The sequence below is a fragment of the Hyperoodon ampullatus genome (assembly GCF_949752795.1).
Source record: "Hyperoodon ampullatus genome assembly, chromosome: 9".
In the NCBI taxonomy this organism is placed as follows: domain Eukaryota; kingdom Metazoa; phylum Chordata; class Mammalia; order Artiodactyla; family Ziphiidae; genus Hyperoodon; species Hyperoodon ampullatus.
The window spans coordinates 36,262,628-36,279,637 of NC_136922.1; the positions used below are offsets into that span (position 1 = coordinate 36,262,628).

Consider the following 17,010-nt stretch of genomic DNA (forward strand, 5'->3'; position numbering starts at 1 on the left):
TTATTGAAAATAAATGTTTGAGGTTTTCTCCAAACATCACAGTAGCTGAAGACTCTTTAAGACTTATTAAGACTCTAATAATTCATAATTCTTCCTTCCTTGCTTTCTTTTAAGAGAAGAAGACTCAATTTTTCTAAAATGTGGAATATAAATACATCAAAAGGAAAATAAATTATACTGTACATTTGAATTTAAACTCTGAAAGAAGCTCTGAAACTTAAGAAAACTAAAACGGGCACTTATGATATAGATTGTATATCATTCCACTTTAGTGTTCTCAGCACTGGGGCCTTAAAAGAAAAAAAAAAGAAGCTTCTAATCAGAGGAAACTGCCCTGCTCTAGTCAGCATGCATTCAGAGGTCAAGATGCCCTGGTCTTGTGCAGTGTGTTCTAACTCAGTCCTCCTTTCTTCTATTTTTCTTCAATCCATCTACAAGTTCCCCAGAAACCAGTTTTTGAGAAAGATGACCCATAAACATCTTCTCATCCTCCCCACTCCCTAGATCTTCCTGATGGAATACCTTGGGATTTTTCATGAAGTAAAATCAGGGACATGAAACTGGGCCCAGACTCAGTGATACACAGATTTCTAGAGTCCCACATGCATCAGACTACAACACAGAAATACCTGAGCCATAGTTGGCCCTTGCTCTAAGGATTCTGACGAGGTCAAACTGTCATAAACAGTTGTGCAGTGAGCCAGATTTTTGTTTTTAATAATGCCCTTTCCAGTGTAGTACTTAAATATACACATGTCTTGAATATGAGTGAGAACACGCAGTCCCAGGCATGTGGTCTGGTGATGCTACCCAGAACGCACGTAGCTGCGCTGCTAGGGGAGAGCTGGGGAGGAACCGCCGCCACTTCCCTCGCAGGGGTGAGGCCCCAGCCAACTGCATCTTCCCAACCTTCGGACATGGAAGGTGACAGGTTGTGACAGCAGGGAGTGGCCAACTCCTTAATACAGGCTTGAGTGTAACTCTTCTTGAGAGAGGAGTTCCTTGGTGAGTGTCCTTTGGAGTCCTAGTGAATTTAGGGTCTGTATTTTCTCCATCCCCTGTGCTCTCTCTGCCTTTCTTTACACACTGTGCTCCCACGTCACCCCGTGTACACGCAGAAGAAAGTTTTATACAGAATGAGCCCCCGTGTTGACGTAGGCATCGCCTCCACTCCCATCTGGACAGAAGCCCAGAAGGCAGCGAGAGGGGGGTTGGGGGAATGCGAAGGTAGGGATCGCTTGGATCCCTGTGGTAAGCGTCTCGAGGCGGGGCCGATCAAGGGCCAGACAAGAGTATTGGTTCTGGACCCACAGATAGATCAAGCTTTTCCCTCCTCCATCACCCTCTTAAATCCCAATGAGGTCATTGCAATGAGAGAGAATCGGATCAAGAGAGAAGGGGAGGAAGAGGACGACGACGACGAGGGAGAAGAAACCCAGACGGGAAAAGGCCATCAGACAAGGTCGCTTTTTCTGGCGACACAGAAACTGTGCGGAGTGTGGTGCTGAATCTCATCTGCCCGCTCAGCCTGGGGATCAAGGGACTCGTAGAAGCACTTTGTGTTACCACGAAAACAAAGGAAAGGAGACGAGAGGGAGAGAGAAGCTCTGAGCAGTTCCGCCTTGGATCTGGGGAAGCAAAACTCATCGACTTGGCAAGGAAAGAAAGGGGAGCCTGAAAGGGTTTGGGAGACTGAGGAGGGAGCGGGATTTCCCTGCGGAGACTTGGGACGCGGCAGAACTCTGGACAGCGCCTCCCGAGCCGGATTCCAGGCTCGGGGCTCCGGAGCTCCGTGGCTCCTCCAGGGTTCCAGCTCCTTATTGAAAGCCCTCTCTACCGGTGTGCTCTCCTCTCCTGGACTCCGACCACCGAACCGAACCGGGAAAATCCTTCTACGATCCCTGTACGAACGTGCCAGGGGGTGGAGCGACTCTGCCTCTGACCCGGTCAGGGAAGAGGGTCTCCAGTTCTGGAAATCCAGTCCTTGTGGATAATGCTTCGCTGGTGAAGAAAGAAAAGTTTTGGGGTCTGGTAGGGGGCAGAAGGGGTAAGCAGGATAGTGGAAGAAAGAAGGTGGATGGTTGGCTTCCCTCTCTGATCTGGAAGGAATGATGACCGAGGAAGGATGTGCACCAGCGGCCAGATTATTGGGAGCCTCTTGGTTCTCTCTGTGCTGGAGATAGGGCTGGGGGTGTCCAGCGTGGCCGTAGGAGCGGTCAGCTTCAGCCTGGCCCTCCGAGAGCACAAGCCGCAGCTTGGAGACTCGTCCCCGGTATGGAGCGGGGTGTGTGTACGTTGAGCCATTTCACTCTCTCTTTACCTCTTTACGGTGATGGTCAGTGTGTGTGCGTTAGTCACTCCCTCCCTGGGGAGGAAAATTATAAATCTCCTCTGGTTTGCTTGTAGGTTCATGTTGGCAGGCTATACTTCTTTATGTTGTCCTTTATTTATTAGTGCGTTTCCTTTTTTCTTACCTTGACTTGATACCAAATTAAATGGCTTTGTTTAAAGTTGGGGGGAGGGCAGTTTCCACTGGCTGAATCTGCAAAAGCCTGCGGAGTGGTGCTGATTAGGGGCATCACACCTGTCAAGGGCAGACTCACTTAGTTTCTTTTACAAGGAAAATCAAAATGAAAGTGTCATATCATTTTCTTATACCAGGAACAAGCAAGGGTAGAATTGTGCATTTATTTCTGGGTAACAGTGCCCAAAGTACACTAAAGCCAACACCAATATCACAAAAGGAGAAATGGGGTGTGAGTGTGAAAGGAGCATTTTATCCCAGAAAATACTGCTCTTAATTTTCCCTTGTTAGCATCTATAGAACTCTTTTGTAAGTCCTAGGCAATAAGTTAAACAACAGATTATGATATGTAACATTCTAATTGAAGAATAATTCAGCTTAAAGAGTACCTAATGCTCAGAGAAAATGTTATAATTTTCTCTAGGTCAGAGGGCAGACCCAGTGAGCTTCTTGTTTATTTACTTTGGGTGAATCTCCAGGAAAGCTTTAGAGACCCATTCCTTCCACCAAGGATCAATAAAATAACTCAGCACTATTCCTAGTGTGAGCCTAATTGTGAAAATCAGCTTTTCTTCTCCTTTAAGTTATATAGCTGCTATATCCACATCCTTCTGGGTCTCTGGCTCGATTCTATTTTCTCAGATAATTTAATAGGAGGTTATTCTGTCACAGATAATCAGTGAGTATAATTAACAATCATGGCTTAGTCATGCTCTAGGTCACTGTGGAAAAAATTATTTATGAGTTAAAGAATAATTCTGAAGCAATTTATTTTTGAGAGAAGTTCTAGCATTCTTAAAACTGGCATACTTGTGCTTTAGAAAATTAGTTTTTATATTTTAACTTTTCAGAGTGAAGTGTTTTTAAATTGCAGAAGTTATAAGAAAAAAGGAAAATGGTGTTCAACTCTAACATTGAATTTTTCTAGGAATCCTTGTTCTGAATTCAATAAGTTACCACCAACCTCAAATAATTACCTTTTTCTTTATTATGTAATTTTATCAATGTATATTTTAAATTTAAGTATGAAAGACTAAAAGGCAAATCTTCAACCTAGTAATTTTACATCTTATATGTAGTAGTGATTATTTTGAGATTTGTAGTATTATTTATTATTATTATTATTTAAATAGAAATTGTTAGACTTTAAAACTTCTATCAGACAATTGTCAAAATTAACTGTAATGTCAATATTTAAATCACGGGAAGAAAATGTGATCTTCTGGTGGCTTATGAGGAAGAAGCCTCAAATACTCTTCAAATCAGTTCCCCTCTGAAATTCAAGAAACTGAGTAAATAAATGTAGGTTGTCTCTAAATAGCATTAAAGTATCCAGTTTACCTTCAAGAATAAAAAAAGTGGTTACATTTGCTTAGTGTCAAGTAAGAAAAATAATTAAATGATTTTTTCCTCTCTTTCCCAACTATTTACTATTATGTAGGTGAGTTGACATATGTGTATGTACAGAAAATGAAAATTCTGAAGCAGCTCAGTGAAAAACAAATAAAATAATAATACAGTCATTATCATAAAGAATTATTTCCAGTTTTAACATTTTGTTTCCTTAGAGTAACCAAAATTCACCTAGGATTCTCAAATAATAGTTTCAAATTCTATTGTCTGATTCAGTTTAAAAAAATCCGTATGATTGAATGAATGGATTTAAAACTTGAGTGCCCAAAGAGTTGGTCACTTTTATAAATTCAGCATAAAAAATCAAATTTGTGAAGATATAAATATCCAAATTTGATCTTTGTTTATCACATTATAGGCATGCTAATTTGATTTTTAAAATAATTTTTCAGAGGTCATTTGTGAGACAGTCTGAATTATCTCTTAATTCTGGCAATGATGAATTCATATAACCAATATTTATAGAAGGCTTACCATATGCAAGGTGTTTTACTATTTAACACAAAGCCTATTAAGGTGAATCAGAATGCCTAGCAGAGGAAACAAGATGGGTATGTCACAAACTTTATCAGTAGTGAGAAATTAGTTTGACTTCAGGGAGTTACAGGAGTAGATAAAGGGGAGAGAGGAAATACCCATGGGAGAACTATTATTTTTCTCTTGATCTTTAAAGTGTATTGAAACTTGGAATTAATGTATCACAGTGTTAAGTAATGTATCACAGTATGAAATCTGGAGTTTGCCTGGGTACAAATCGCAGCTCAGCCATTAGCCATTTACTATCTGGATGACTAGCCAAAGTTTCCTCATACTCTGTAAAACAGGGTTGCTAGAAGTTGCAAATGAAATAATGCTCTTAGTAAAATGCATGTTATGTAGTAAGCACTGAATAAATGCAAACAGCTAGTACTGGGTGCATAGACTAACAGTGCAGGGCATGAGAAAGAGAAACTTTTAGGCAGCAAAGATGAAGACAAAAAACTGGGACAGGATGGGTTGTGTTTCAGGTAGAATAGGCTCTTCTGTTTTTCTGGGGCTTAGGTGTGTGAGGGAGAGATAAGAATGGAAAGAGTGGAAGGGACCAGACCATGGGAGGCTGCGTGCCAGTCTAAGGCAATAGATTTATTTCCTCACAGTTTTAATATAATAATAATAATACCAATTCTTAGTTCTCAAAGAGACTGCAGGAATATGCAGCAGAAAACTAGATTGAAAACTACTAATCTCTTTGGTATTTGGTGAATTAAAAATCTGTGTTATTTATAAACACTGGATGGGATTTTATATTAATTAACCTTTCAGGTCATAGTGTATAATCAGAGTGTGTTTCGATTGGTGCCATGAAGTTTTTTTCAACACATAAATATCATTATTGCCAGATTTTGAATTAAATTTTAGAAGCCAATGGAAATAAAAACTGTACTATGAAGGGATTACTTATCATAATGGACCTCAACATCATAAGCTTTTTTCTAGGTCAAATGCACTAAGAGTTCAGGCAACTATTTGATTATTTGGACTTAAATTAGTATTGGATATTTTTGGATTATTGGAAAAATTATTGTACCAAATTTTTTTAAGTGGCTTAAAAAAAGAAAAAGGGGGCTTCCCTGGTGGCGCAGTGGTTGTGAGTCCGCCTGCCGATGCAGGGGACACGGGTTCGTGCCCCGGCCCCGGAGGATCCCACATGCCACGGAGCGCCTGGGCCCGTGAGCCATGGCCGCTGAGCCTGCACGTCGGGAGCCTGTGCTCCGCGACGGGAGAGGCCACAGCAGTGAGAGGCCCGCGTACCGGAAGAAAAAAAAAAAAAAAAGAAAAAGGGCTTAAAATCCACAAGGTGGATGCTTATACAGACTATCTCCAGTCACTATTTCACAATCAGGCAAAGGTTACGTCCTGGGACCAGTCTAAAAGATGTGGGCAATTAGAAGGAACAATTACTTAACTATAATTTCATAGTGAAAGAAAGCTATAAATGCCTTATAGGATTTTGGCTGCCTCCTGATTCTTTGTTACAGTTTATATAGACACCTCCTTGAGAGCATGAAAGAATACATTATTACTAGATAACAATAAATGAACCATTGAGCAAACTGCTTTGGAAAAGACATAGGCATGGTGAAATATAATTGATGTGTAAGGTATATTGACAGGGAGTTAAATGGACAGGGCTATGTTTCCAAGCTGCTGTGGGATAGTCATTTTTCTCAGTCTCCAGTGAATCATGTATAATGGAAGTGGGTTACATTTAGTGGTACACAGATCCAAGAGAATTTTATTTTGTTGCTCTAAGTTGGTACTTGAAAAATCTAAAGATTCAAATGGTGGTGTCCAGAGAAGCATCTGATACTGAGTTTTATTTGATACATACCATGCTGAATTCCATCCTTCTATATCTGGTATTCATTCTATAAATTAAATATATTAAAATAACTTTTCTTAGGCTCCTTACCCCACATGTAAAATAGTCTTTTAAAATATTCAAAGTTTTCTGATCAAAATCATATAAAGTTTGAGTGACTTTTATTGCTTATTTTTCTGAAGCATACTTGATTTGTACATCATAACTTCATCTGCTTAAAAAATCCTATACTTTAGGTGAGTGAAATTTATAGCATAATCAAGTCACATACTTAGTATGTAGACTCCTGATTCACCATGGCAACAACTCAGCCAGTGGTAAGATTGTGTTGAAATTCACCTACTGAACAATCTGACCCATACCATAGCACCACAAATGAGATGCTGTATATAAATGAGAGTTGCTCAAAAATGTTATTTCTAATATTTAAGTCTGTTCAGTTCATTTAAGGAAAAACAAAATAAAGTGAAAGAAACCCCTCAAACAGTTACTTCGATTGTACAAAATTTGAAGCTAGTGTGTCTCTGGCCAGATAATACATCATTTTTCTCCAAAGTTAAAATATATAATATAAAGGACGCATATAATTTGTCATGAGATGAAAACACTGCCCCTATCCCCAGAAAAAATTACAAATGTGCATTTATATCCAATTTTTAAATTAATTTGAATTATATAAGTAATTCACAAATATTGTTTCAAAGGGTTAAAATAAAGATCAAAACTGAAGTTCTCTTCCCTACCACCTCATCAAGATTAGCCGCCATTGTAAATTTAGTGTGTAATCTCAAGATATTTCTTTATGCATAAATAGTATTGTTTGGACATATAGACTAATTTTAATATCAAGTTTCTGGATATAATAAAGCCCCTTCATGGACTCTCTCTAGAGCCCAGGTAAAGAATATCTTCCTTATCTGAGTCACACTCTTATACTCAAGTGCTACTTGTTATCTACTCAAGTCAGGGCAATTAGATAACTGGCAATTAGATAAGTTAGACAAGCTAAACAGTTGGAAAATGTAGTTATTATTCAAGGAATCATACTCTGTGTCAAAAAAAATAAAATGCCATTTCTGGTGTTGATTGATAATGGTAAGATGGAAGAAAAATGGTGAGTGTTGCCATTATCCGATGATATTTTTTTGTTTTAGTCTGTATTTCACCCACATGTAAGTGACATGTGTTGAAATTTCTATCCAGAGGCCATGAAAAATTCTGCTTCAGGATTTTGGCCCTCATTCAAGGGTATAACTGGTCTTGAAGAATTTGCCATAGAAACATGAGGGAATAAGTGATAATAATAGCATGTCACCTATTTGTTGAAAGTTTGCTCCATACAACATGATCTAGACAAAGTCACATCTTTTCATTTGGATGTTTTTGCTTAAAATGTTCAAGTTGGCTCTCTATATTGACTTAATTATTAGCCAGATCATCCAATATGTGCTTTGAATATGGCTAAGCAATTTAACTTTCCTGTATATTCACTTAGCCCTCAGATAATACTTAATTTTATTAGTAGATGGGAGGCATAACCCAGCCATCCAAACTTCATCCAAACCTATCTTTAAAATTCAGTAAAAATTAGAATAGATTCTGGTGTGTGTGTGTTTACACACTCACCAAAGGGGAAAAACCCCAACAATTTTCTGTTCAAATGATGTTGGCTCATTCACTTACGAAGTGGACAAAACTTCATCCTACTACTGCATTATATATATATTGATACATAATTCTATTCATTCAAATGGCATTTCTATACCTAAATAACTAAGCCCAGAGTTGTTCAAAATATTTAACTTTATTGTCCTAATAATTTAGTCAAATTACAAGGTGGTTACTCTGCAGATAGGTGTCCATGTTGAAATACATGGACAATGACAGATTAATTAGATGATAGTATATAAAGACTCTCACTGAGCATCATTCTAGGAGAAAAAGAGAGAAAGAAAAGACACTATGTGACTACTTTCCTCTGTGATGTATAAAGCCATGCAATCCTTGTCATGAATGCAGATCTAATCTATATATACTTTACTCATATTGAATGACAGATGGGATTCATACATCTCACTCAATGTTACTGTAGCTCTGGATAACTTATGTGTCTTCACTGAGTCAAGGAGCACCTGTTTTACGGGTTGCTGTGAAGCTAAGACAATGCTTATAAAGCTGTCAGTAACGAGCCTGGCACAAAGTAAGTGCTCAGTGAGCATTAGCTGCTCCTTTCTTCTACTGCCCTGTTCGGCTCCATGACTGCCTGGGACCATTAACCCACTAGTGGTGCACTGGTTCTCAACATTTCTCCAACACCCTTAATCAACTCTAGTTTGGCTCATCATTTTTGTTTTTGATTTTTTTTGTTTTTTCTTTTCATGTATAGTATCTAGTTAGCTTTTGATTTAATCCAGGTATATACATTAACAACTACAAAAATGTACCGAAATATCTACATTAGAGAAGTCATGTAAATATTCAGCTTAAAACCGAATGGGGAAACAGCTGCTGCTGTAAGACACCTCTCTCTTTGTTTTTCTGTTGGAGGTGGAGAGGGTGGTAGAAACCCTGTGATAAAAATATTTGAAAATCAGATAAGTTAGACAATTATCTAAGTTAGGCAAGTCAAACAGGGCATATGGTAACTACTTTTTATACCATAAAACAAAGTCCTCGAAACACATATAAAACCATATGTTACTGTCATAAAGTCAAAATAAAAGTACAACTTAATACTTCTGACAAAGATACTCAATATCTTGGAAATTCGTACGGTTTTGCCCTAACTACCCAAATAGTTTTTGAAGCAATATTGATTTCATGTTGTACTATTAACAGATTCATCAATGAAATATCTAGATTTCAACAGTGACTCTTACAATGTTAATTAGTGATCATGATTTTTAGTGCCAATATTACAACTCAAGAAGCAATTGAAAGTTCCATTAGTTCATGATCTGTTATTAAATATAGGAAAAAATTAAGGCAAAAATAAAATTATAGTGGTAAAGTATATCACCTTGGCGGACAGGGTGCCTTGAGCTATTTATTCTATAGAAATAATACTAGACATGATTTATTCATGGTTAACTATGGTCCATATGCTTTCTTATACATTTTATTTCTAATTTTAACAACTTTGTGAACAATGTAGTGTTTTATAAAATTTATGTAGGAAAAAGAACTTACCTAGGGTCCACCATTATTTAATCAGCTGAGTTAGTATTTAAAGCCAGAGCAGTCTTATTTCAAAATCTGTACTTCTTTGACTGCGTTGTGTGGAACATGGGATATTTTCATGAGAAAGTCATTCACTGAGGCCTGACCTCATTATTTGCTCCCATCCCTGAATCTACGAGTCAGGCAGGATGGCATAAAAGCCAGGTCCCGATCACTGTTTGTATCTATTTTCTGGAAGAGACTGATACAGTCAACTGATGAACAACACAACCCCGATGTTCTCAAAAGAGTGTGAGATAATAGATTAAATTGTTCCTATCCATAAAGCTTAAGCTTTAGCCTTGAAAAATAAAGCTAAATTATGCATCACAAATAATCATTAAATATTATGAGGACAAATCAAGAAGACACAAAATAACATATTTGTTTAAATGTTCAGAATGAGAGGTATCAATGAAGGATCAAGGGTATTCTTCCTCATGGTGGGAGAACTGTACCCAGGCCTTGGAGATCGGTCAGATTTCCAGTGGGCAGAGGAAAGAAGATGATGTGCTAAGCAGTTATTAGTATGTGTAAAGTCATGGAAGGGATAATAAAATGGAGAGTTTGTGGAGGATTGAGGAGACTGAACTTGTTAGAGCAAAGACATGTTCACAGAAAAACTGGTAAGTGAATATCTACCTCATCTGAATAGGATGGGTCCAGCTTCAAAAGGGTCCTGAAAGAATGGTAAGACTAGTCTGCTCTTGATTCCCAGCTAAGCTTGGTGAGTTCTACTCGGTAGAACTTGGCGGTCATGAGGCCAAAGCAGTGGGGCCAGGCATTGCTGCTCAATTTCAAGGCAAAACATCAGCCCTTGGTTCCAAGATGTGTATGCAGGATCAAGAGAAAGACTTGAAGGAAATCTTGAGACTTGAGGGAAGTGAAAATCTTTCATCACAAACCTAACTCCAACTTCAAATGGCTTTCCTATTATTGACGGTGGATTTGTAAGATCATAAGTTCCTTTTGTTTAGTTATTCTTACAGCTGCCTGTCATACAAAAGTAAGAGTTCATTTGTGTAACTGGAAGTATTGGCATGACACACAGAAATGAAAACAGGTTTTGGAGGTATTAAGACTTGGGTTCACATTCTAGCTCTAGTATTTTCTAGTTGTTTAAGTTTGAATAATTTGAATCATCTCACTGAGCAGTCAGCTAACTCATTGGTAAAATAGCAATCCTACTACCTATCTCATGGAGTTTTCTAAAAATTAAATGTAGTACTTCCATAAAGGGCTTGATAAATGTTAGGTATTCAGTAACTGTGACTGGCCCACAACAATGACTGCATGCTTTTGCCATATTTCTGGAAAAATCCATTTTCTGTGTGTGGTTTCTATTGTGCATTATAGACATTTTATTTCTATACATTTCTGAAGGGGAGCTTATTGTAAGACCATTGATGAAATTGACCTTGGACTCAAGACTTAGTAACATTTAGGTCATATATCCTCTCTTAGAAAATATGTACTAGTCATAACTGATTTTTGGCATTAGTTGTAGTGGTGATTTAGTGTGCTTGTCCCAGGGTCCCAGGAATATTTTCTACGTCAGTATTGAGATAAAGAGGTATAATTTTTGTTTGTTCTATCAAATACAGATGTGTTCTTGATTTTCTCATTAATTTTGCTGGGTTGTTGGAATTTTTAGTTCTTTCTCTACCTGTTTTCTGCCAATTAATCTCCTACATGGATTACTCTGAAGAATTAAAATAATAGTGATAATAATAATGACATAAGTAATAACAGCAATGGCAGCTTATGTTTATAATATACTACATTGCCTAAGAATTCCACCTACTTTTGTTATACCACTTAGCAGGTGAGTTTCTTCACTTAAGGGATGAGAACCTAAAGGGTTTAGGATTCAGTGATTTAAGATCAAAAAGCGAAATCAGTTACAGGTGTAGGGTAGAAACCTAAATCACCTGAAGAAAGAATGTATATGTATGTGTGTGTCTGTGTGTGTGTGTGCATGTGCCCATGCAGGTGCTCATACATGTACAGTGGAGATCGAGAGACAAGTAATTCCTAGGAGTAAGTCGATAGTTATCACTGATACGCAGTATAAGCTGCATTTAGGCTGCTAGTGCCCTGATTTGGGGGCAAGTTCACAACGTCATGACCCTCTATCAGCTGCCTCTTATCTCCATAACTGGCAGGCTTTCAGAAACTGCCAGGCATGTTGGATGGATGTTCATTCGTGGTGCTGACAATTCTTAGGAAGAGTATAACTTCTACCCTCCAGTCCCCTGTAACCCCTGGATATTTTCAACTCTGAGAGAACAGGCCACAGATCATAGACTCAGAGCTGGCATATACCCAAGGAAGTATCTTTTTTCCTTTTCTCTTCACCAAAGCCATCTTCTACATTTTTAACTTTATTAGATCTTCCACATGTATCAAGTTGTGAGCTTGATATTTGAATGTTGCCCAAATATATTATAATATTTAAGTTAATATTATTTATATGACACGAAGGAATCTTAAACATAAAAATACAAGTGAAAACATTGCAAATTGGGATAGCCCACATTAATGTAAAACTACCTTAATTTACATAAAAATACTTATTAAGTTGTTATTATGACATATATAGAGCTCCTGTAAAATGTATATAAGTTTATGCTACTTTAATAAGTAGAATGTCATGGACAGCATTATCTATATCTGGATGTTGAATATTGATTGCATCTTCCTTTACTTGCCTCCAGAACTAATCATTTTTTAAAATTTTAAGTAAGTTTGAATTTTAAAATTCATTTATATGTTATATTTGGCTAAAATAACAAAACTTTGGACTCAGGAGATAAACTCTTCTGATTTTTCCCTGAGATCTATGAAATAGTTTTGTTTTGTTTTAATAACTAACATGAATAATGACTATACCTAAGATTTACTTGGACAATTGCCACTTAAATATACTGCAAATTCAAAGTCCCTCTTGCTGAAAATTTACAAGTTTAGTTAAAATTTTCCTTGCTACTTCTGGAGCAGAAATAGCTTGAACATCAAAAAGCCTTATTCACATAACATACTCAAAATATTGAACAGATTATTTTTTTAAAAGAAAAACTATCACAAAGAGTAGTTGTAACAGAATACAATGCATAATTCATTAAATACAAGAAAGATTGCATTACCTGAACCCTGAGTGGGGGTGTGAAGGAATGAATGGCATTCTCAGCATCAAGGCTGATTCTTTCTGAAGAAAGAAAGAATTCCACACTGAGGATTTGGGTCCCAGGAAGAAGTTTCTGAGATTTTTAGACTTGGGTTCATTTAGAAGAGCTTGGCCTGCCGATCAGCCTCGTGCTATGTTTGATGCTTTCTTCTGAAATTCATTCTTGCGTGTTGATAGTTTAATTCAGTTACTTTACAGTCTCTGCAGAGGTTTCTTTCACTACTTGCTGTGCATCCCTATTTACTACTGTGGGGTTTTTCTTTCCATTTCTCCCTTGAGTGCTTTTGGTTTAATTTCTTTATTTGCTCTGGTTGCCTCTTACCCCATGCTGTCTGCTAGGCTACCAAGATGGCCTGGTGCTAATGGAGGACTGCTTGCTTATCACATCAGCATAGCTCTTGTACACTTTATCCTCTTGGTATTTTATTTTCCTGTGAAGGTGATTATATTTGTGAGAGGTAATGGCTCTATTGATAAAAAGTGTACATTTACCCTTTCCCAGTTGAACTTCTACATTTTTTTAAGTTTCAAATTTTCCTGGAGTGGAAGAAACATAGTATATGGATCAATGTATATAAAATGCCTTACTTTATTTCAGTGTTCTGTTTTGGGATGGAAAACAAGAAATTAGATCTAGCTTAAGGGAAAAAAAGAACACTGCATATTAGCAGGATCTTCCATAGACTAAGAAAAGAAAGGAATATAAATAGGAAAGTAGAAAAGTGACTTATTTTAAAAATGAACGCTTTGCTAAAAATGCAGAATAATTGGGAGAGGGGAAAGCAGAGGGCATTGAGGAGATCTGTAAATCTAATGAAGGCAGAAAACGCCCAGGAAACTGGGCTGCTAGATAGCATGGTCAGGACCTGGGAACCCCCCAGGGGTTAGGCTTATGAAAATGGAGCCAAATCAACGTTCAAGTCAGTGACAAAGACACTTGATCAGCCTGAGCTACATGGTCTACACTGGGTTGGGATGAGTCAAGAAGAGGAATGACAGCATGGCATGGAGGAAAAGCTATGGAAAATGAGGAGAGTCAAGTTCCTGTTCCCATTCTCATCAGCCAGATGCTATTCTCCTTAATTCATTTTCTTATATAAGATTTCGTTAACAAGTATTGATTCCACAGCTACGACATTCTATGCTCTGAGGATTTAGCAGTGAATAAAATTATCATGATCCCTGGTCTTCTGAAGCTTAATTTAAAAAGAAATATAGGGCTTCCCTGGTGGCGCAGTGGTTGAGAGTCCGCCTGCCAATGCAGGGGACATGGGTTCGTGCCCCGGTCTGGTAAGATCCCACACGCCGCGGAGCGGCTGGGCCCGTGAGCCATGGCCGCTGAGCCTGCGCCTCCGGAGCCTGTGCTCCACAACGGGAGAGGCCACAGCAGTGAGAGGCCCACGTACTGCAAAAAAATAAATAAATAAATAAAATAAAAAGGAATATAGACTATGAACAAACAATGCACAAATTAACAATTAAAGGTTGTACCTGTTAAATAGGAGAAGTACAGGCTTATGAAGACTATAACAGTTGTCAATAATGGGAGAATAAGAAAGTGCATCTCTAAGGAAGTAATATTTTCTGAAGGATGATGAGGCATTACCCAGATAAAGAGGGAAAAAAGTGTTGCTCCAACCAGAGGGAATGCCGTGTGTGAAGACTCTGAGATAGAAAAAAATCCATGTGTTTGAGAAACTGAAAGAAGGCCAGGGTAATTGGAGCATGACTAGTGAGTAGGAGGAGATGTAAGGCACTGGGTGAGGTGAAGAGACACATGGGGGGATTAAAATCACTTCAGGCTTTATACGTACGGTACAATGTTTTTATTTTCTCCTAATTATAATAGGAGCCACCAAAAGATTTTAAGCAGGAAAGTAACAAGATTATACCTGCGTTTGAAGAAGCTCATTTGGGGCTGCATTTAAAAAAATTTTTTTTGGAGTGAGACAAGTTCTTAACTTGTCATAAATTAAGTCACAAGTCTAGTTAGGAGGCTGCTGCGGTGTATGAAGCAATAGTTACATGGATGGGAGTTAAAGAATAAAATAAAAATAGAAGAACAGATATTTGAGATACACAGTTGACAAGACTTTGTGTTTCATTAGATGCCATTGTAAAGTATTAAGAATGAGTCTCAGATTTCAGGGCTGAGCAACTGATAGGGTCCTATTTATCCTTGAGATTAGGGGATTAGAGAAGGAAAAACTCTGTGTGTGTGTGTGTGTGTGTGTGTGTGTGTGTGTGTGTAGGGGATAATTGTGTATGGTGGGAAGAGATCAAGGATTTATTTGTGATCTGTTAAGTTGGAGGTGCCTGTGAGACATCCAAATGGAGAGATGCTGTGGGCTATTAGATGGGTCTAGAGTTCAGGGCTGGAAATCTAAAAAGGGGAGTAGACTGTAAATACATTAAATACATTTAAAGGTATTTAAAGCCACATGACTTGTAGAAACCACCCAAAACAATGCCTTCAGTTACTGTTATATTCAGAAGCTGGACATTCAGAATTTACTATAATACTCAGAAGTAGAAAAAAGAGACTGAGAAGTTGTGACCAGAAAAATATGCTAAAGACCAGGAGAGTGTGGTATCACAGAAGCCCAAAGGAGAGAGGTTCCTTGTAAGATGAGTGAAATGTGGAAGTCATTACTTACTTTAGCAAGAGAAGATGAAATAAAACAGGGTGTAGAAGGCAGTCTGAAGTCTGAGAGAGAACAGGAAGTAAAAATGCAGAAATAGTAAGTGTAGAAGCTTGGCAGTAAAGGGAAGATGGAGTAGAGAGAAAGAACAATCAGTATAAAAAGACTTGGAGTCAAGGAAGGCTTTCATTTTTAAGGGAGATTTTGGAACACTTTGGCATGCTGATGTGAATAATGGAGTAGAATGGGAGAGTTATAAAGGGGGAGAAAGAAAGTCTTTGAGTAAGTGAAGGGTGATTGAATTTAGAGCTAAAATGGAGGTTTTGTGTTGATAAGTTTTATCTTTGTTTCATGTAATAAAGCAAGATAATATGAGTTAAGATGCAGAGCTTGTCACACCTAATGGCGAATAGAGAGAGGATTCTCTGATGGCTTTTGTGTTTTCTATCTAATTTGATATCTGTCAATAGCTAAGGGTAAAGAAGAAACAAATGTCTGGTTTGACTCTGAGAACATGGTTAAAATGTCTTCTGTCCCTCTTAACTGAGAATTATAGTTAAGTCACACGATATGAAGAGGATAGAGACATAAAAATAATTTATTCCAAATTCATCATTTTACAGATAACTAAACTGAAACCCAGAGAATTAGCACTGGTGGCTAACTACAGAACCAGGACAGGAGTCCAAGTCATCTAATTCTTGGTCCAACACTATTTGCACAGATGCCTCAAAACATTAAATATCCTTAAAATAAGTGTTCAACCAAAAGGATAATGAAATTATGTGGCTATGCCCCAAACTGAACAGGAATGGTCTCAGATTATTGGCACTGCTAACTATCATGGAGATGTAATAATTATTTTAACAGATTTCAGGGGTTTCCTCCCAGTTGGGGGTTTCAAGGAAACAGCTTTCCAAAGAAATTGTGACGTGTTCTCCATGGTGCTTTTCCAAACTGACTGAGATAAGCTAATTTTCTTTTTTTCCCCACATTGGGTCTTCATTGCTGCATGCGGGCTTTCTCTAGTTGTGGCGAGCTGGGGCTACTCTTCGTTGCGGTGCATGAGGTTCTCGTTGCGGTGGCTTCTCTTATTGAGGAGCACTGGCTCTAGGTGCGTGGGCTTCAGTTGTTGCAGTGCACGGACTCAGTAGTTGTGGCTAGCAGGTTCTAGAGGGCAGGCTCAGTAGTTGTGGCTCATGGGCTTAGTTGCTCCACGGCATGTGAGATATTCCTGGACTGGGGATTGAACCTGTGTCCCCTGCATTGGCCAGCAGATTCTTAACCACTGCGCCACCAGGGAAGTCCCAAAGCTAATTTTTAAAAGTTACTAATGTTTCCAAACCCACAAAAGCTAGTGATCAATTTAGGTAAGTAAGCAGGTTGCCTTCAAGAAGGCTCTAAAAACAAATTCCAAAGCTCATTTATCAAGCTTTATGCATTTGTAGAGCTTGGACAGGGAATATCAAAGTCCTGTAGTTCTGAATATTTTCTGTCTGAGGCTATTCTTTTTAATTCAAACATCTAGAAATCAAAATTAAGTCAGATTTAGTACAGTTTGCCTAAAGTGGCTAGAAACAAATATGCGTATGTTTATATATATTATATATATGTATGTATGTAAAATGCCCTTATCCAACACTGTTGCAAAAATTGTCAAAAT

General features: G+C 38.0%; 1 protein-coding gene across 2 annotated transcripts in view; it reads left to right on the plus strand.

Moving 5' to 3' along the window:
• Positions 1 to 2,125: 2,125 nt before the first annotated feature.
• TMEM196 (transmembrane protein 196) overlaps positions 2,126 to 17,010 on the plus strand; it is a gene marked incomplete at both ends in the record, with an annotated part of 51,138 nt that continues 36,253 nt past the window's right edge. Inside the window, one exon of one of the 2 annotated variants that reach the window (XM_079711682.1) lies at positions 2,126 to 2,290. In XM_079711682.1, coding sequence (XP_079567808.1) covers positions 2,126 to 2,290 — 165 coding nt within the window. The remainder of the gene's footprint in view (positions 2,291 to 17,010) is intronic. The other variant, XM_079711683.1, reaches the window with a different exon arrangement.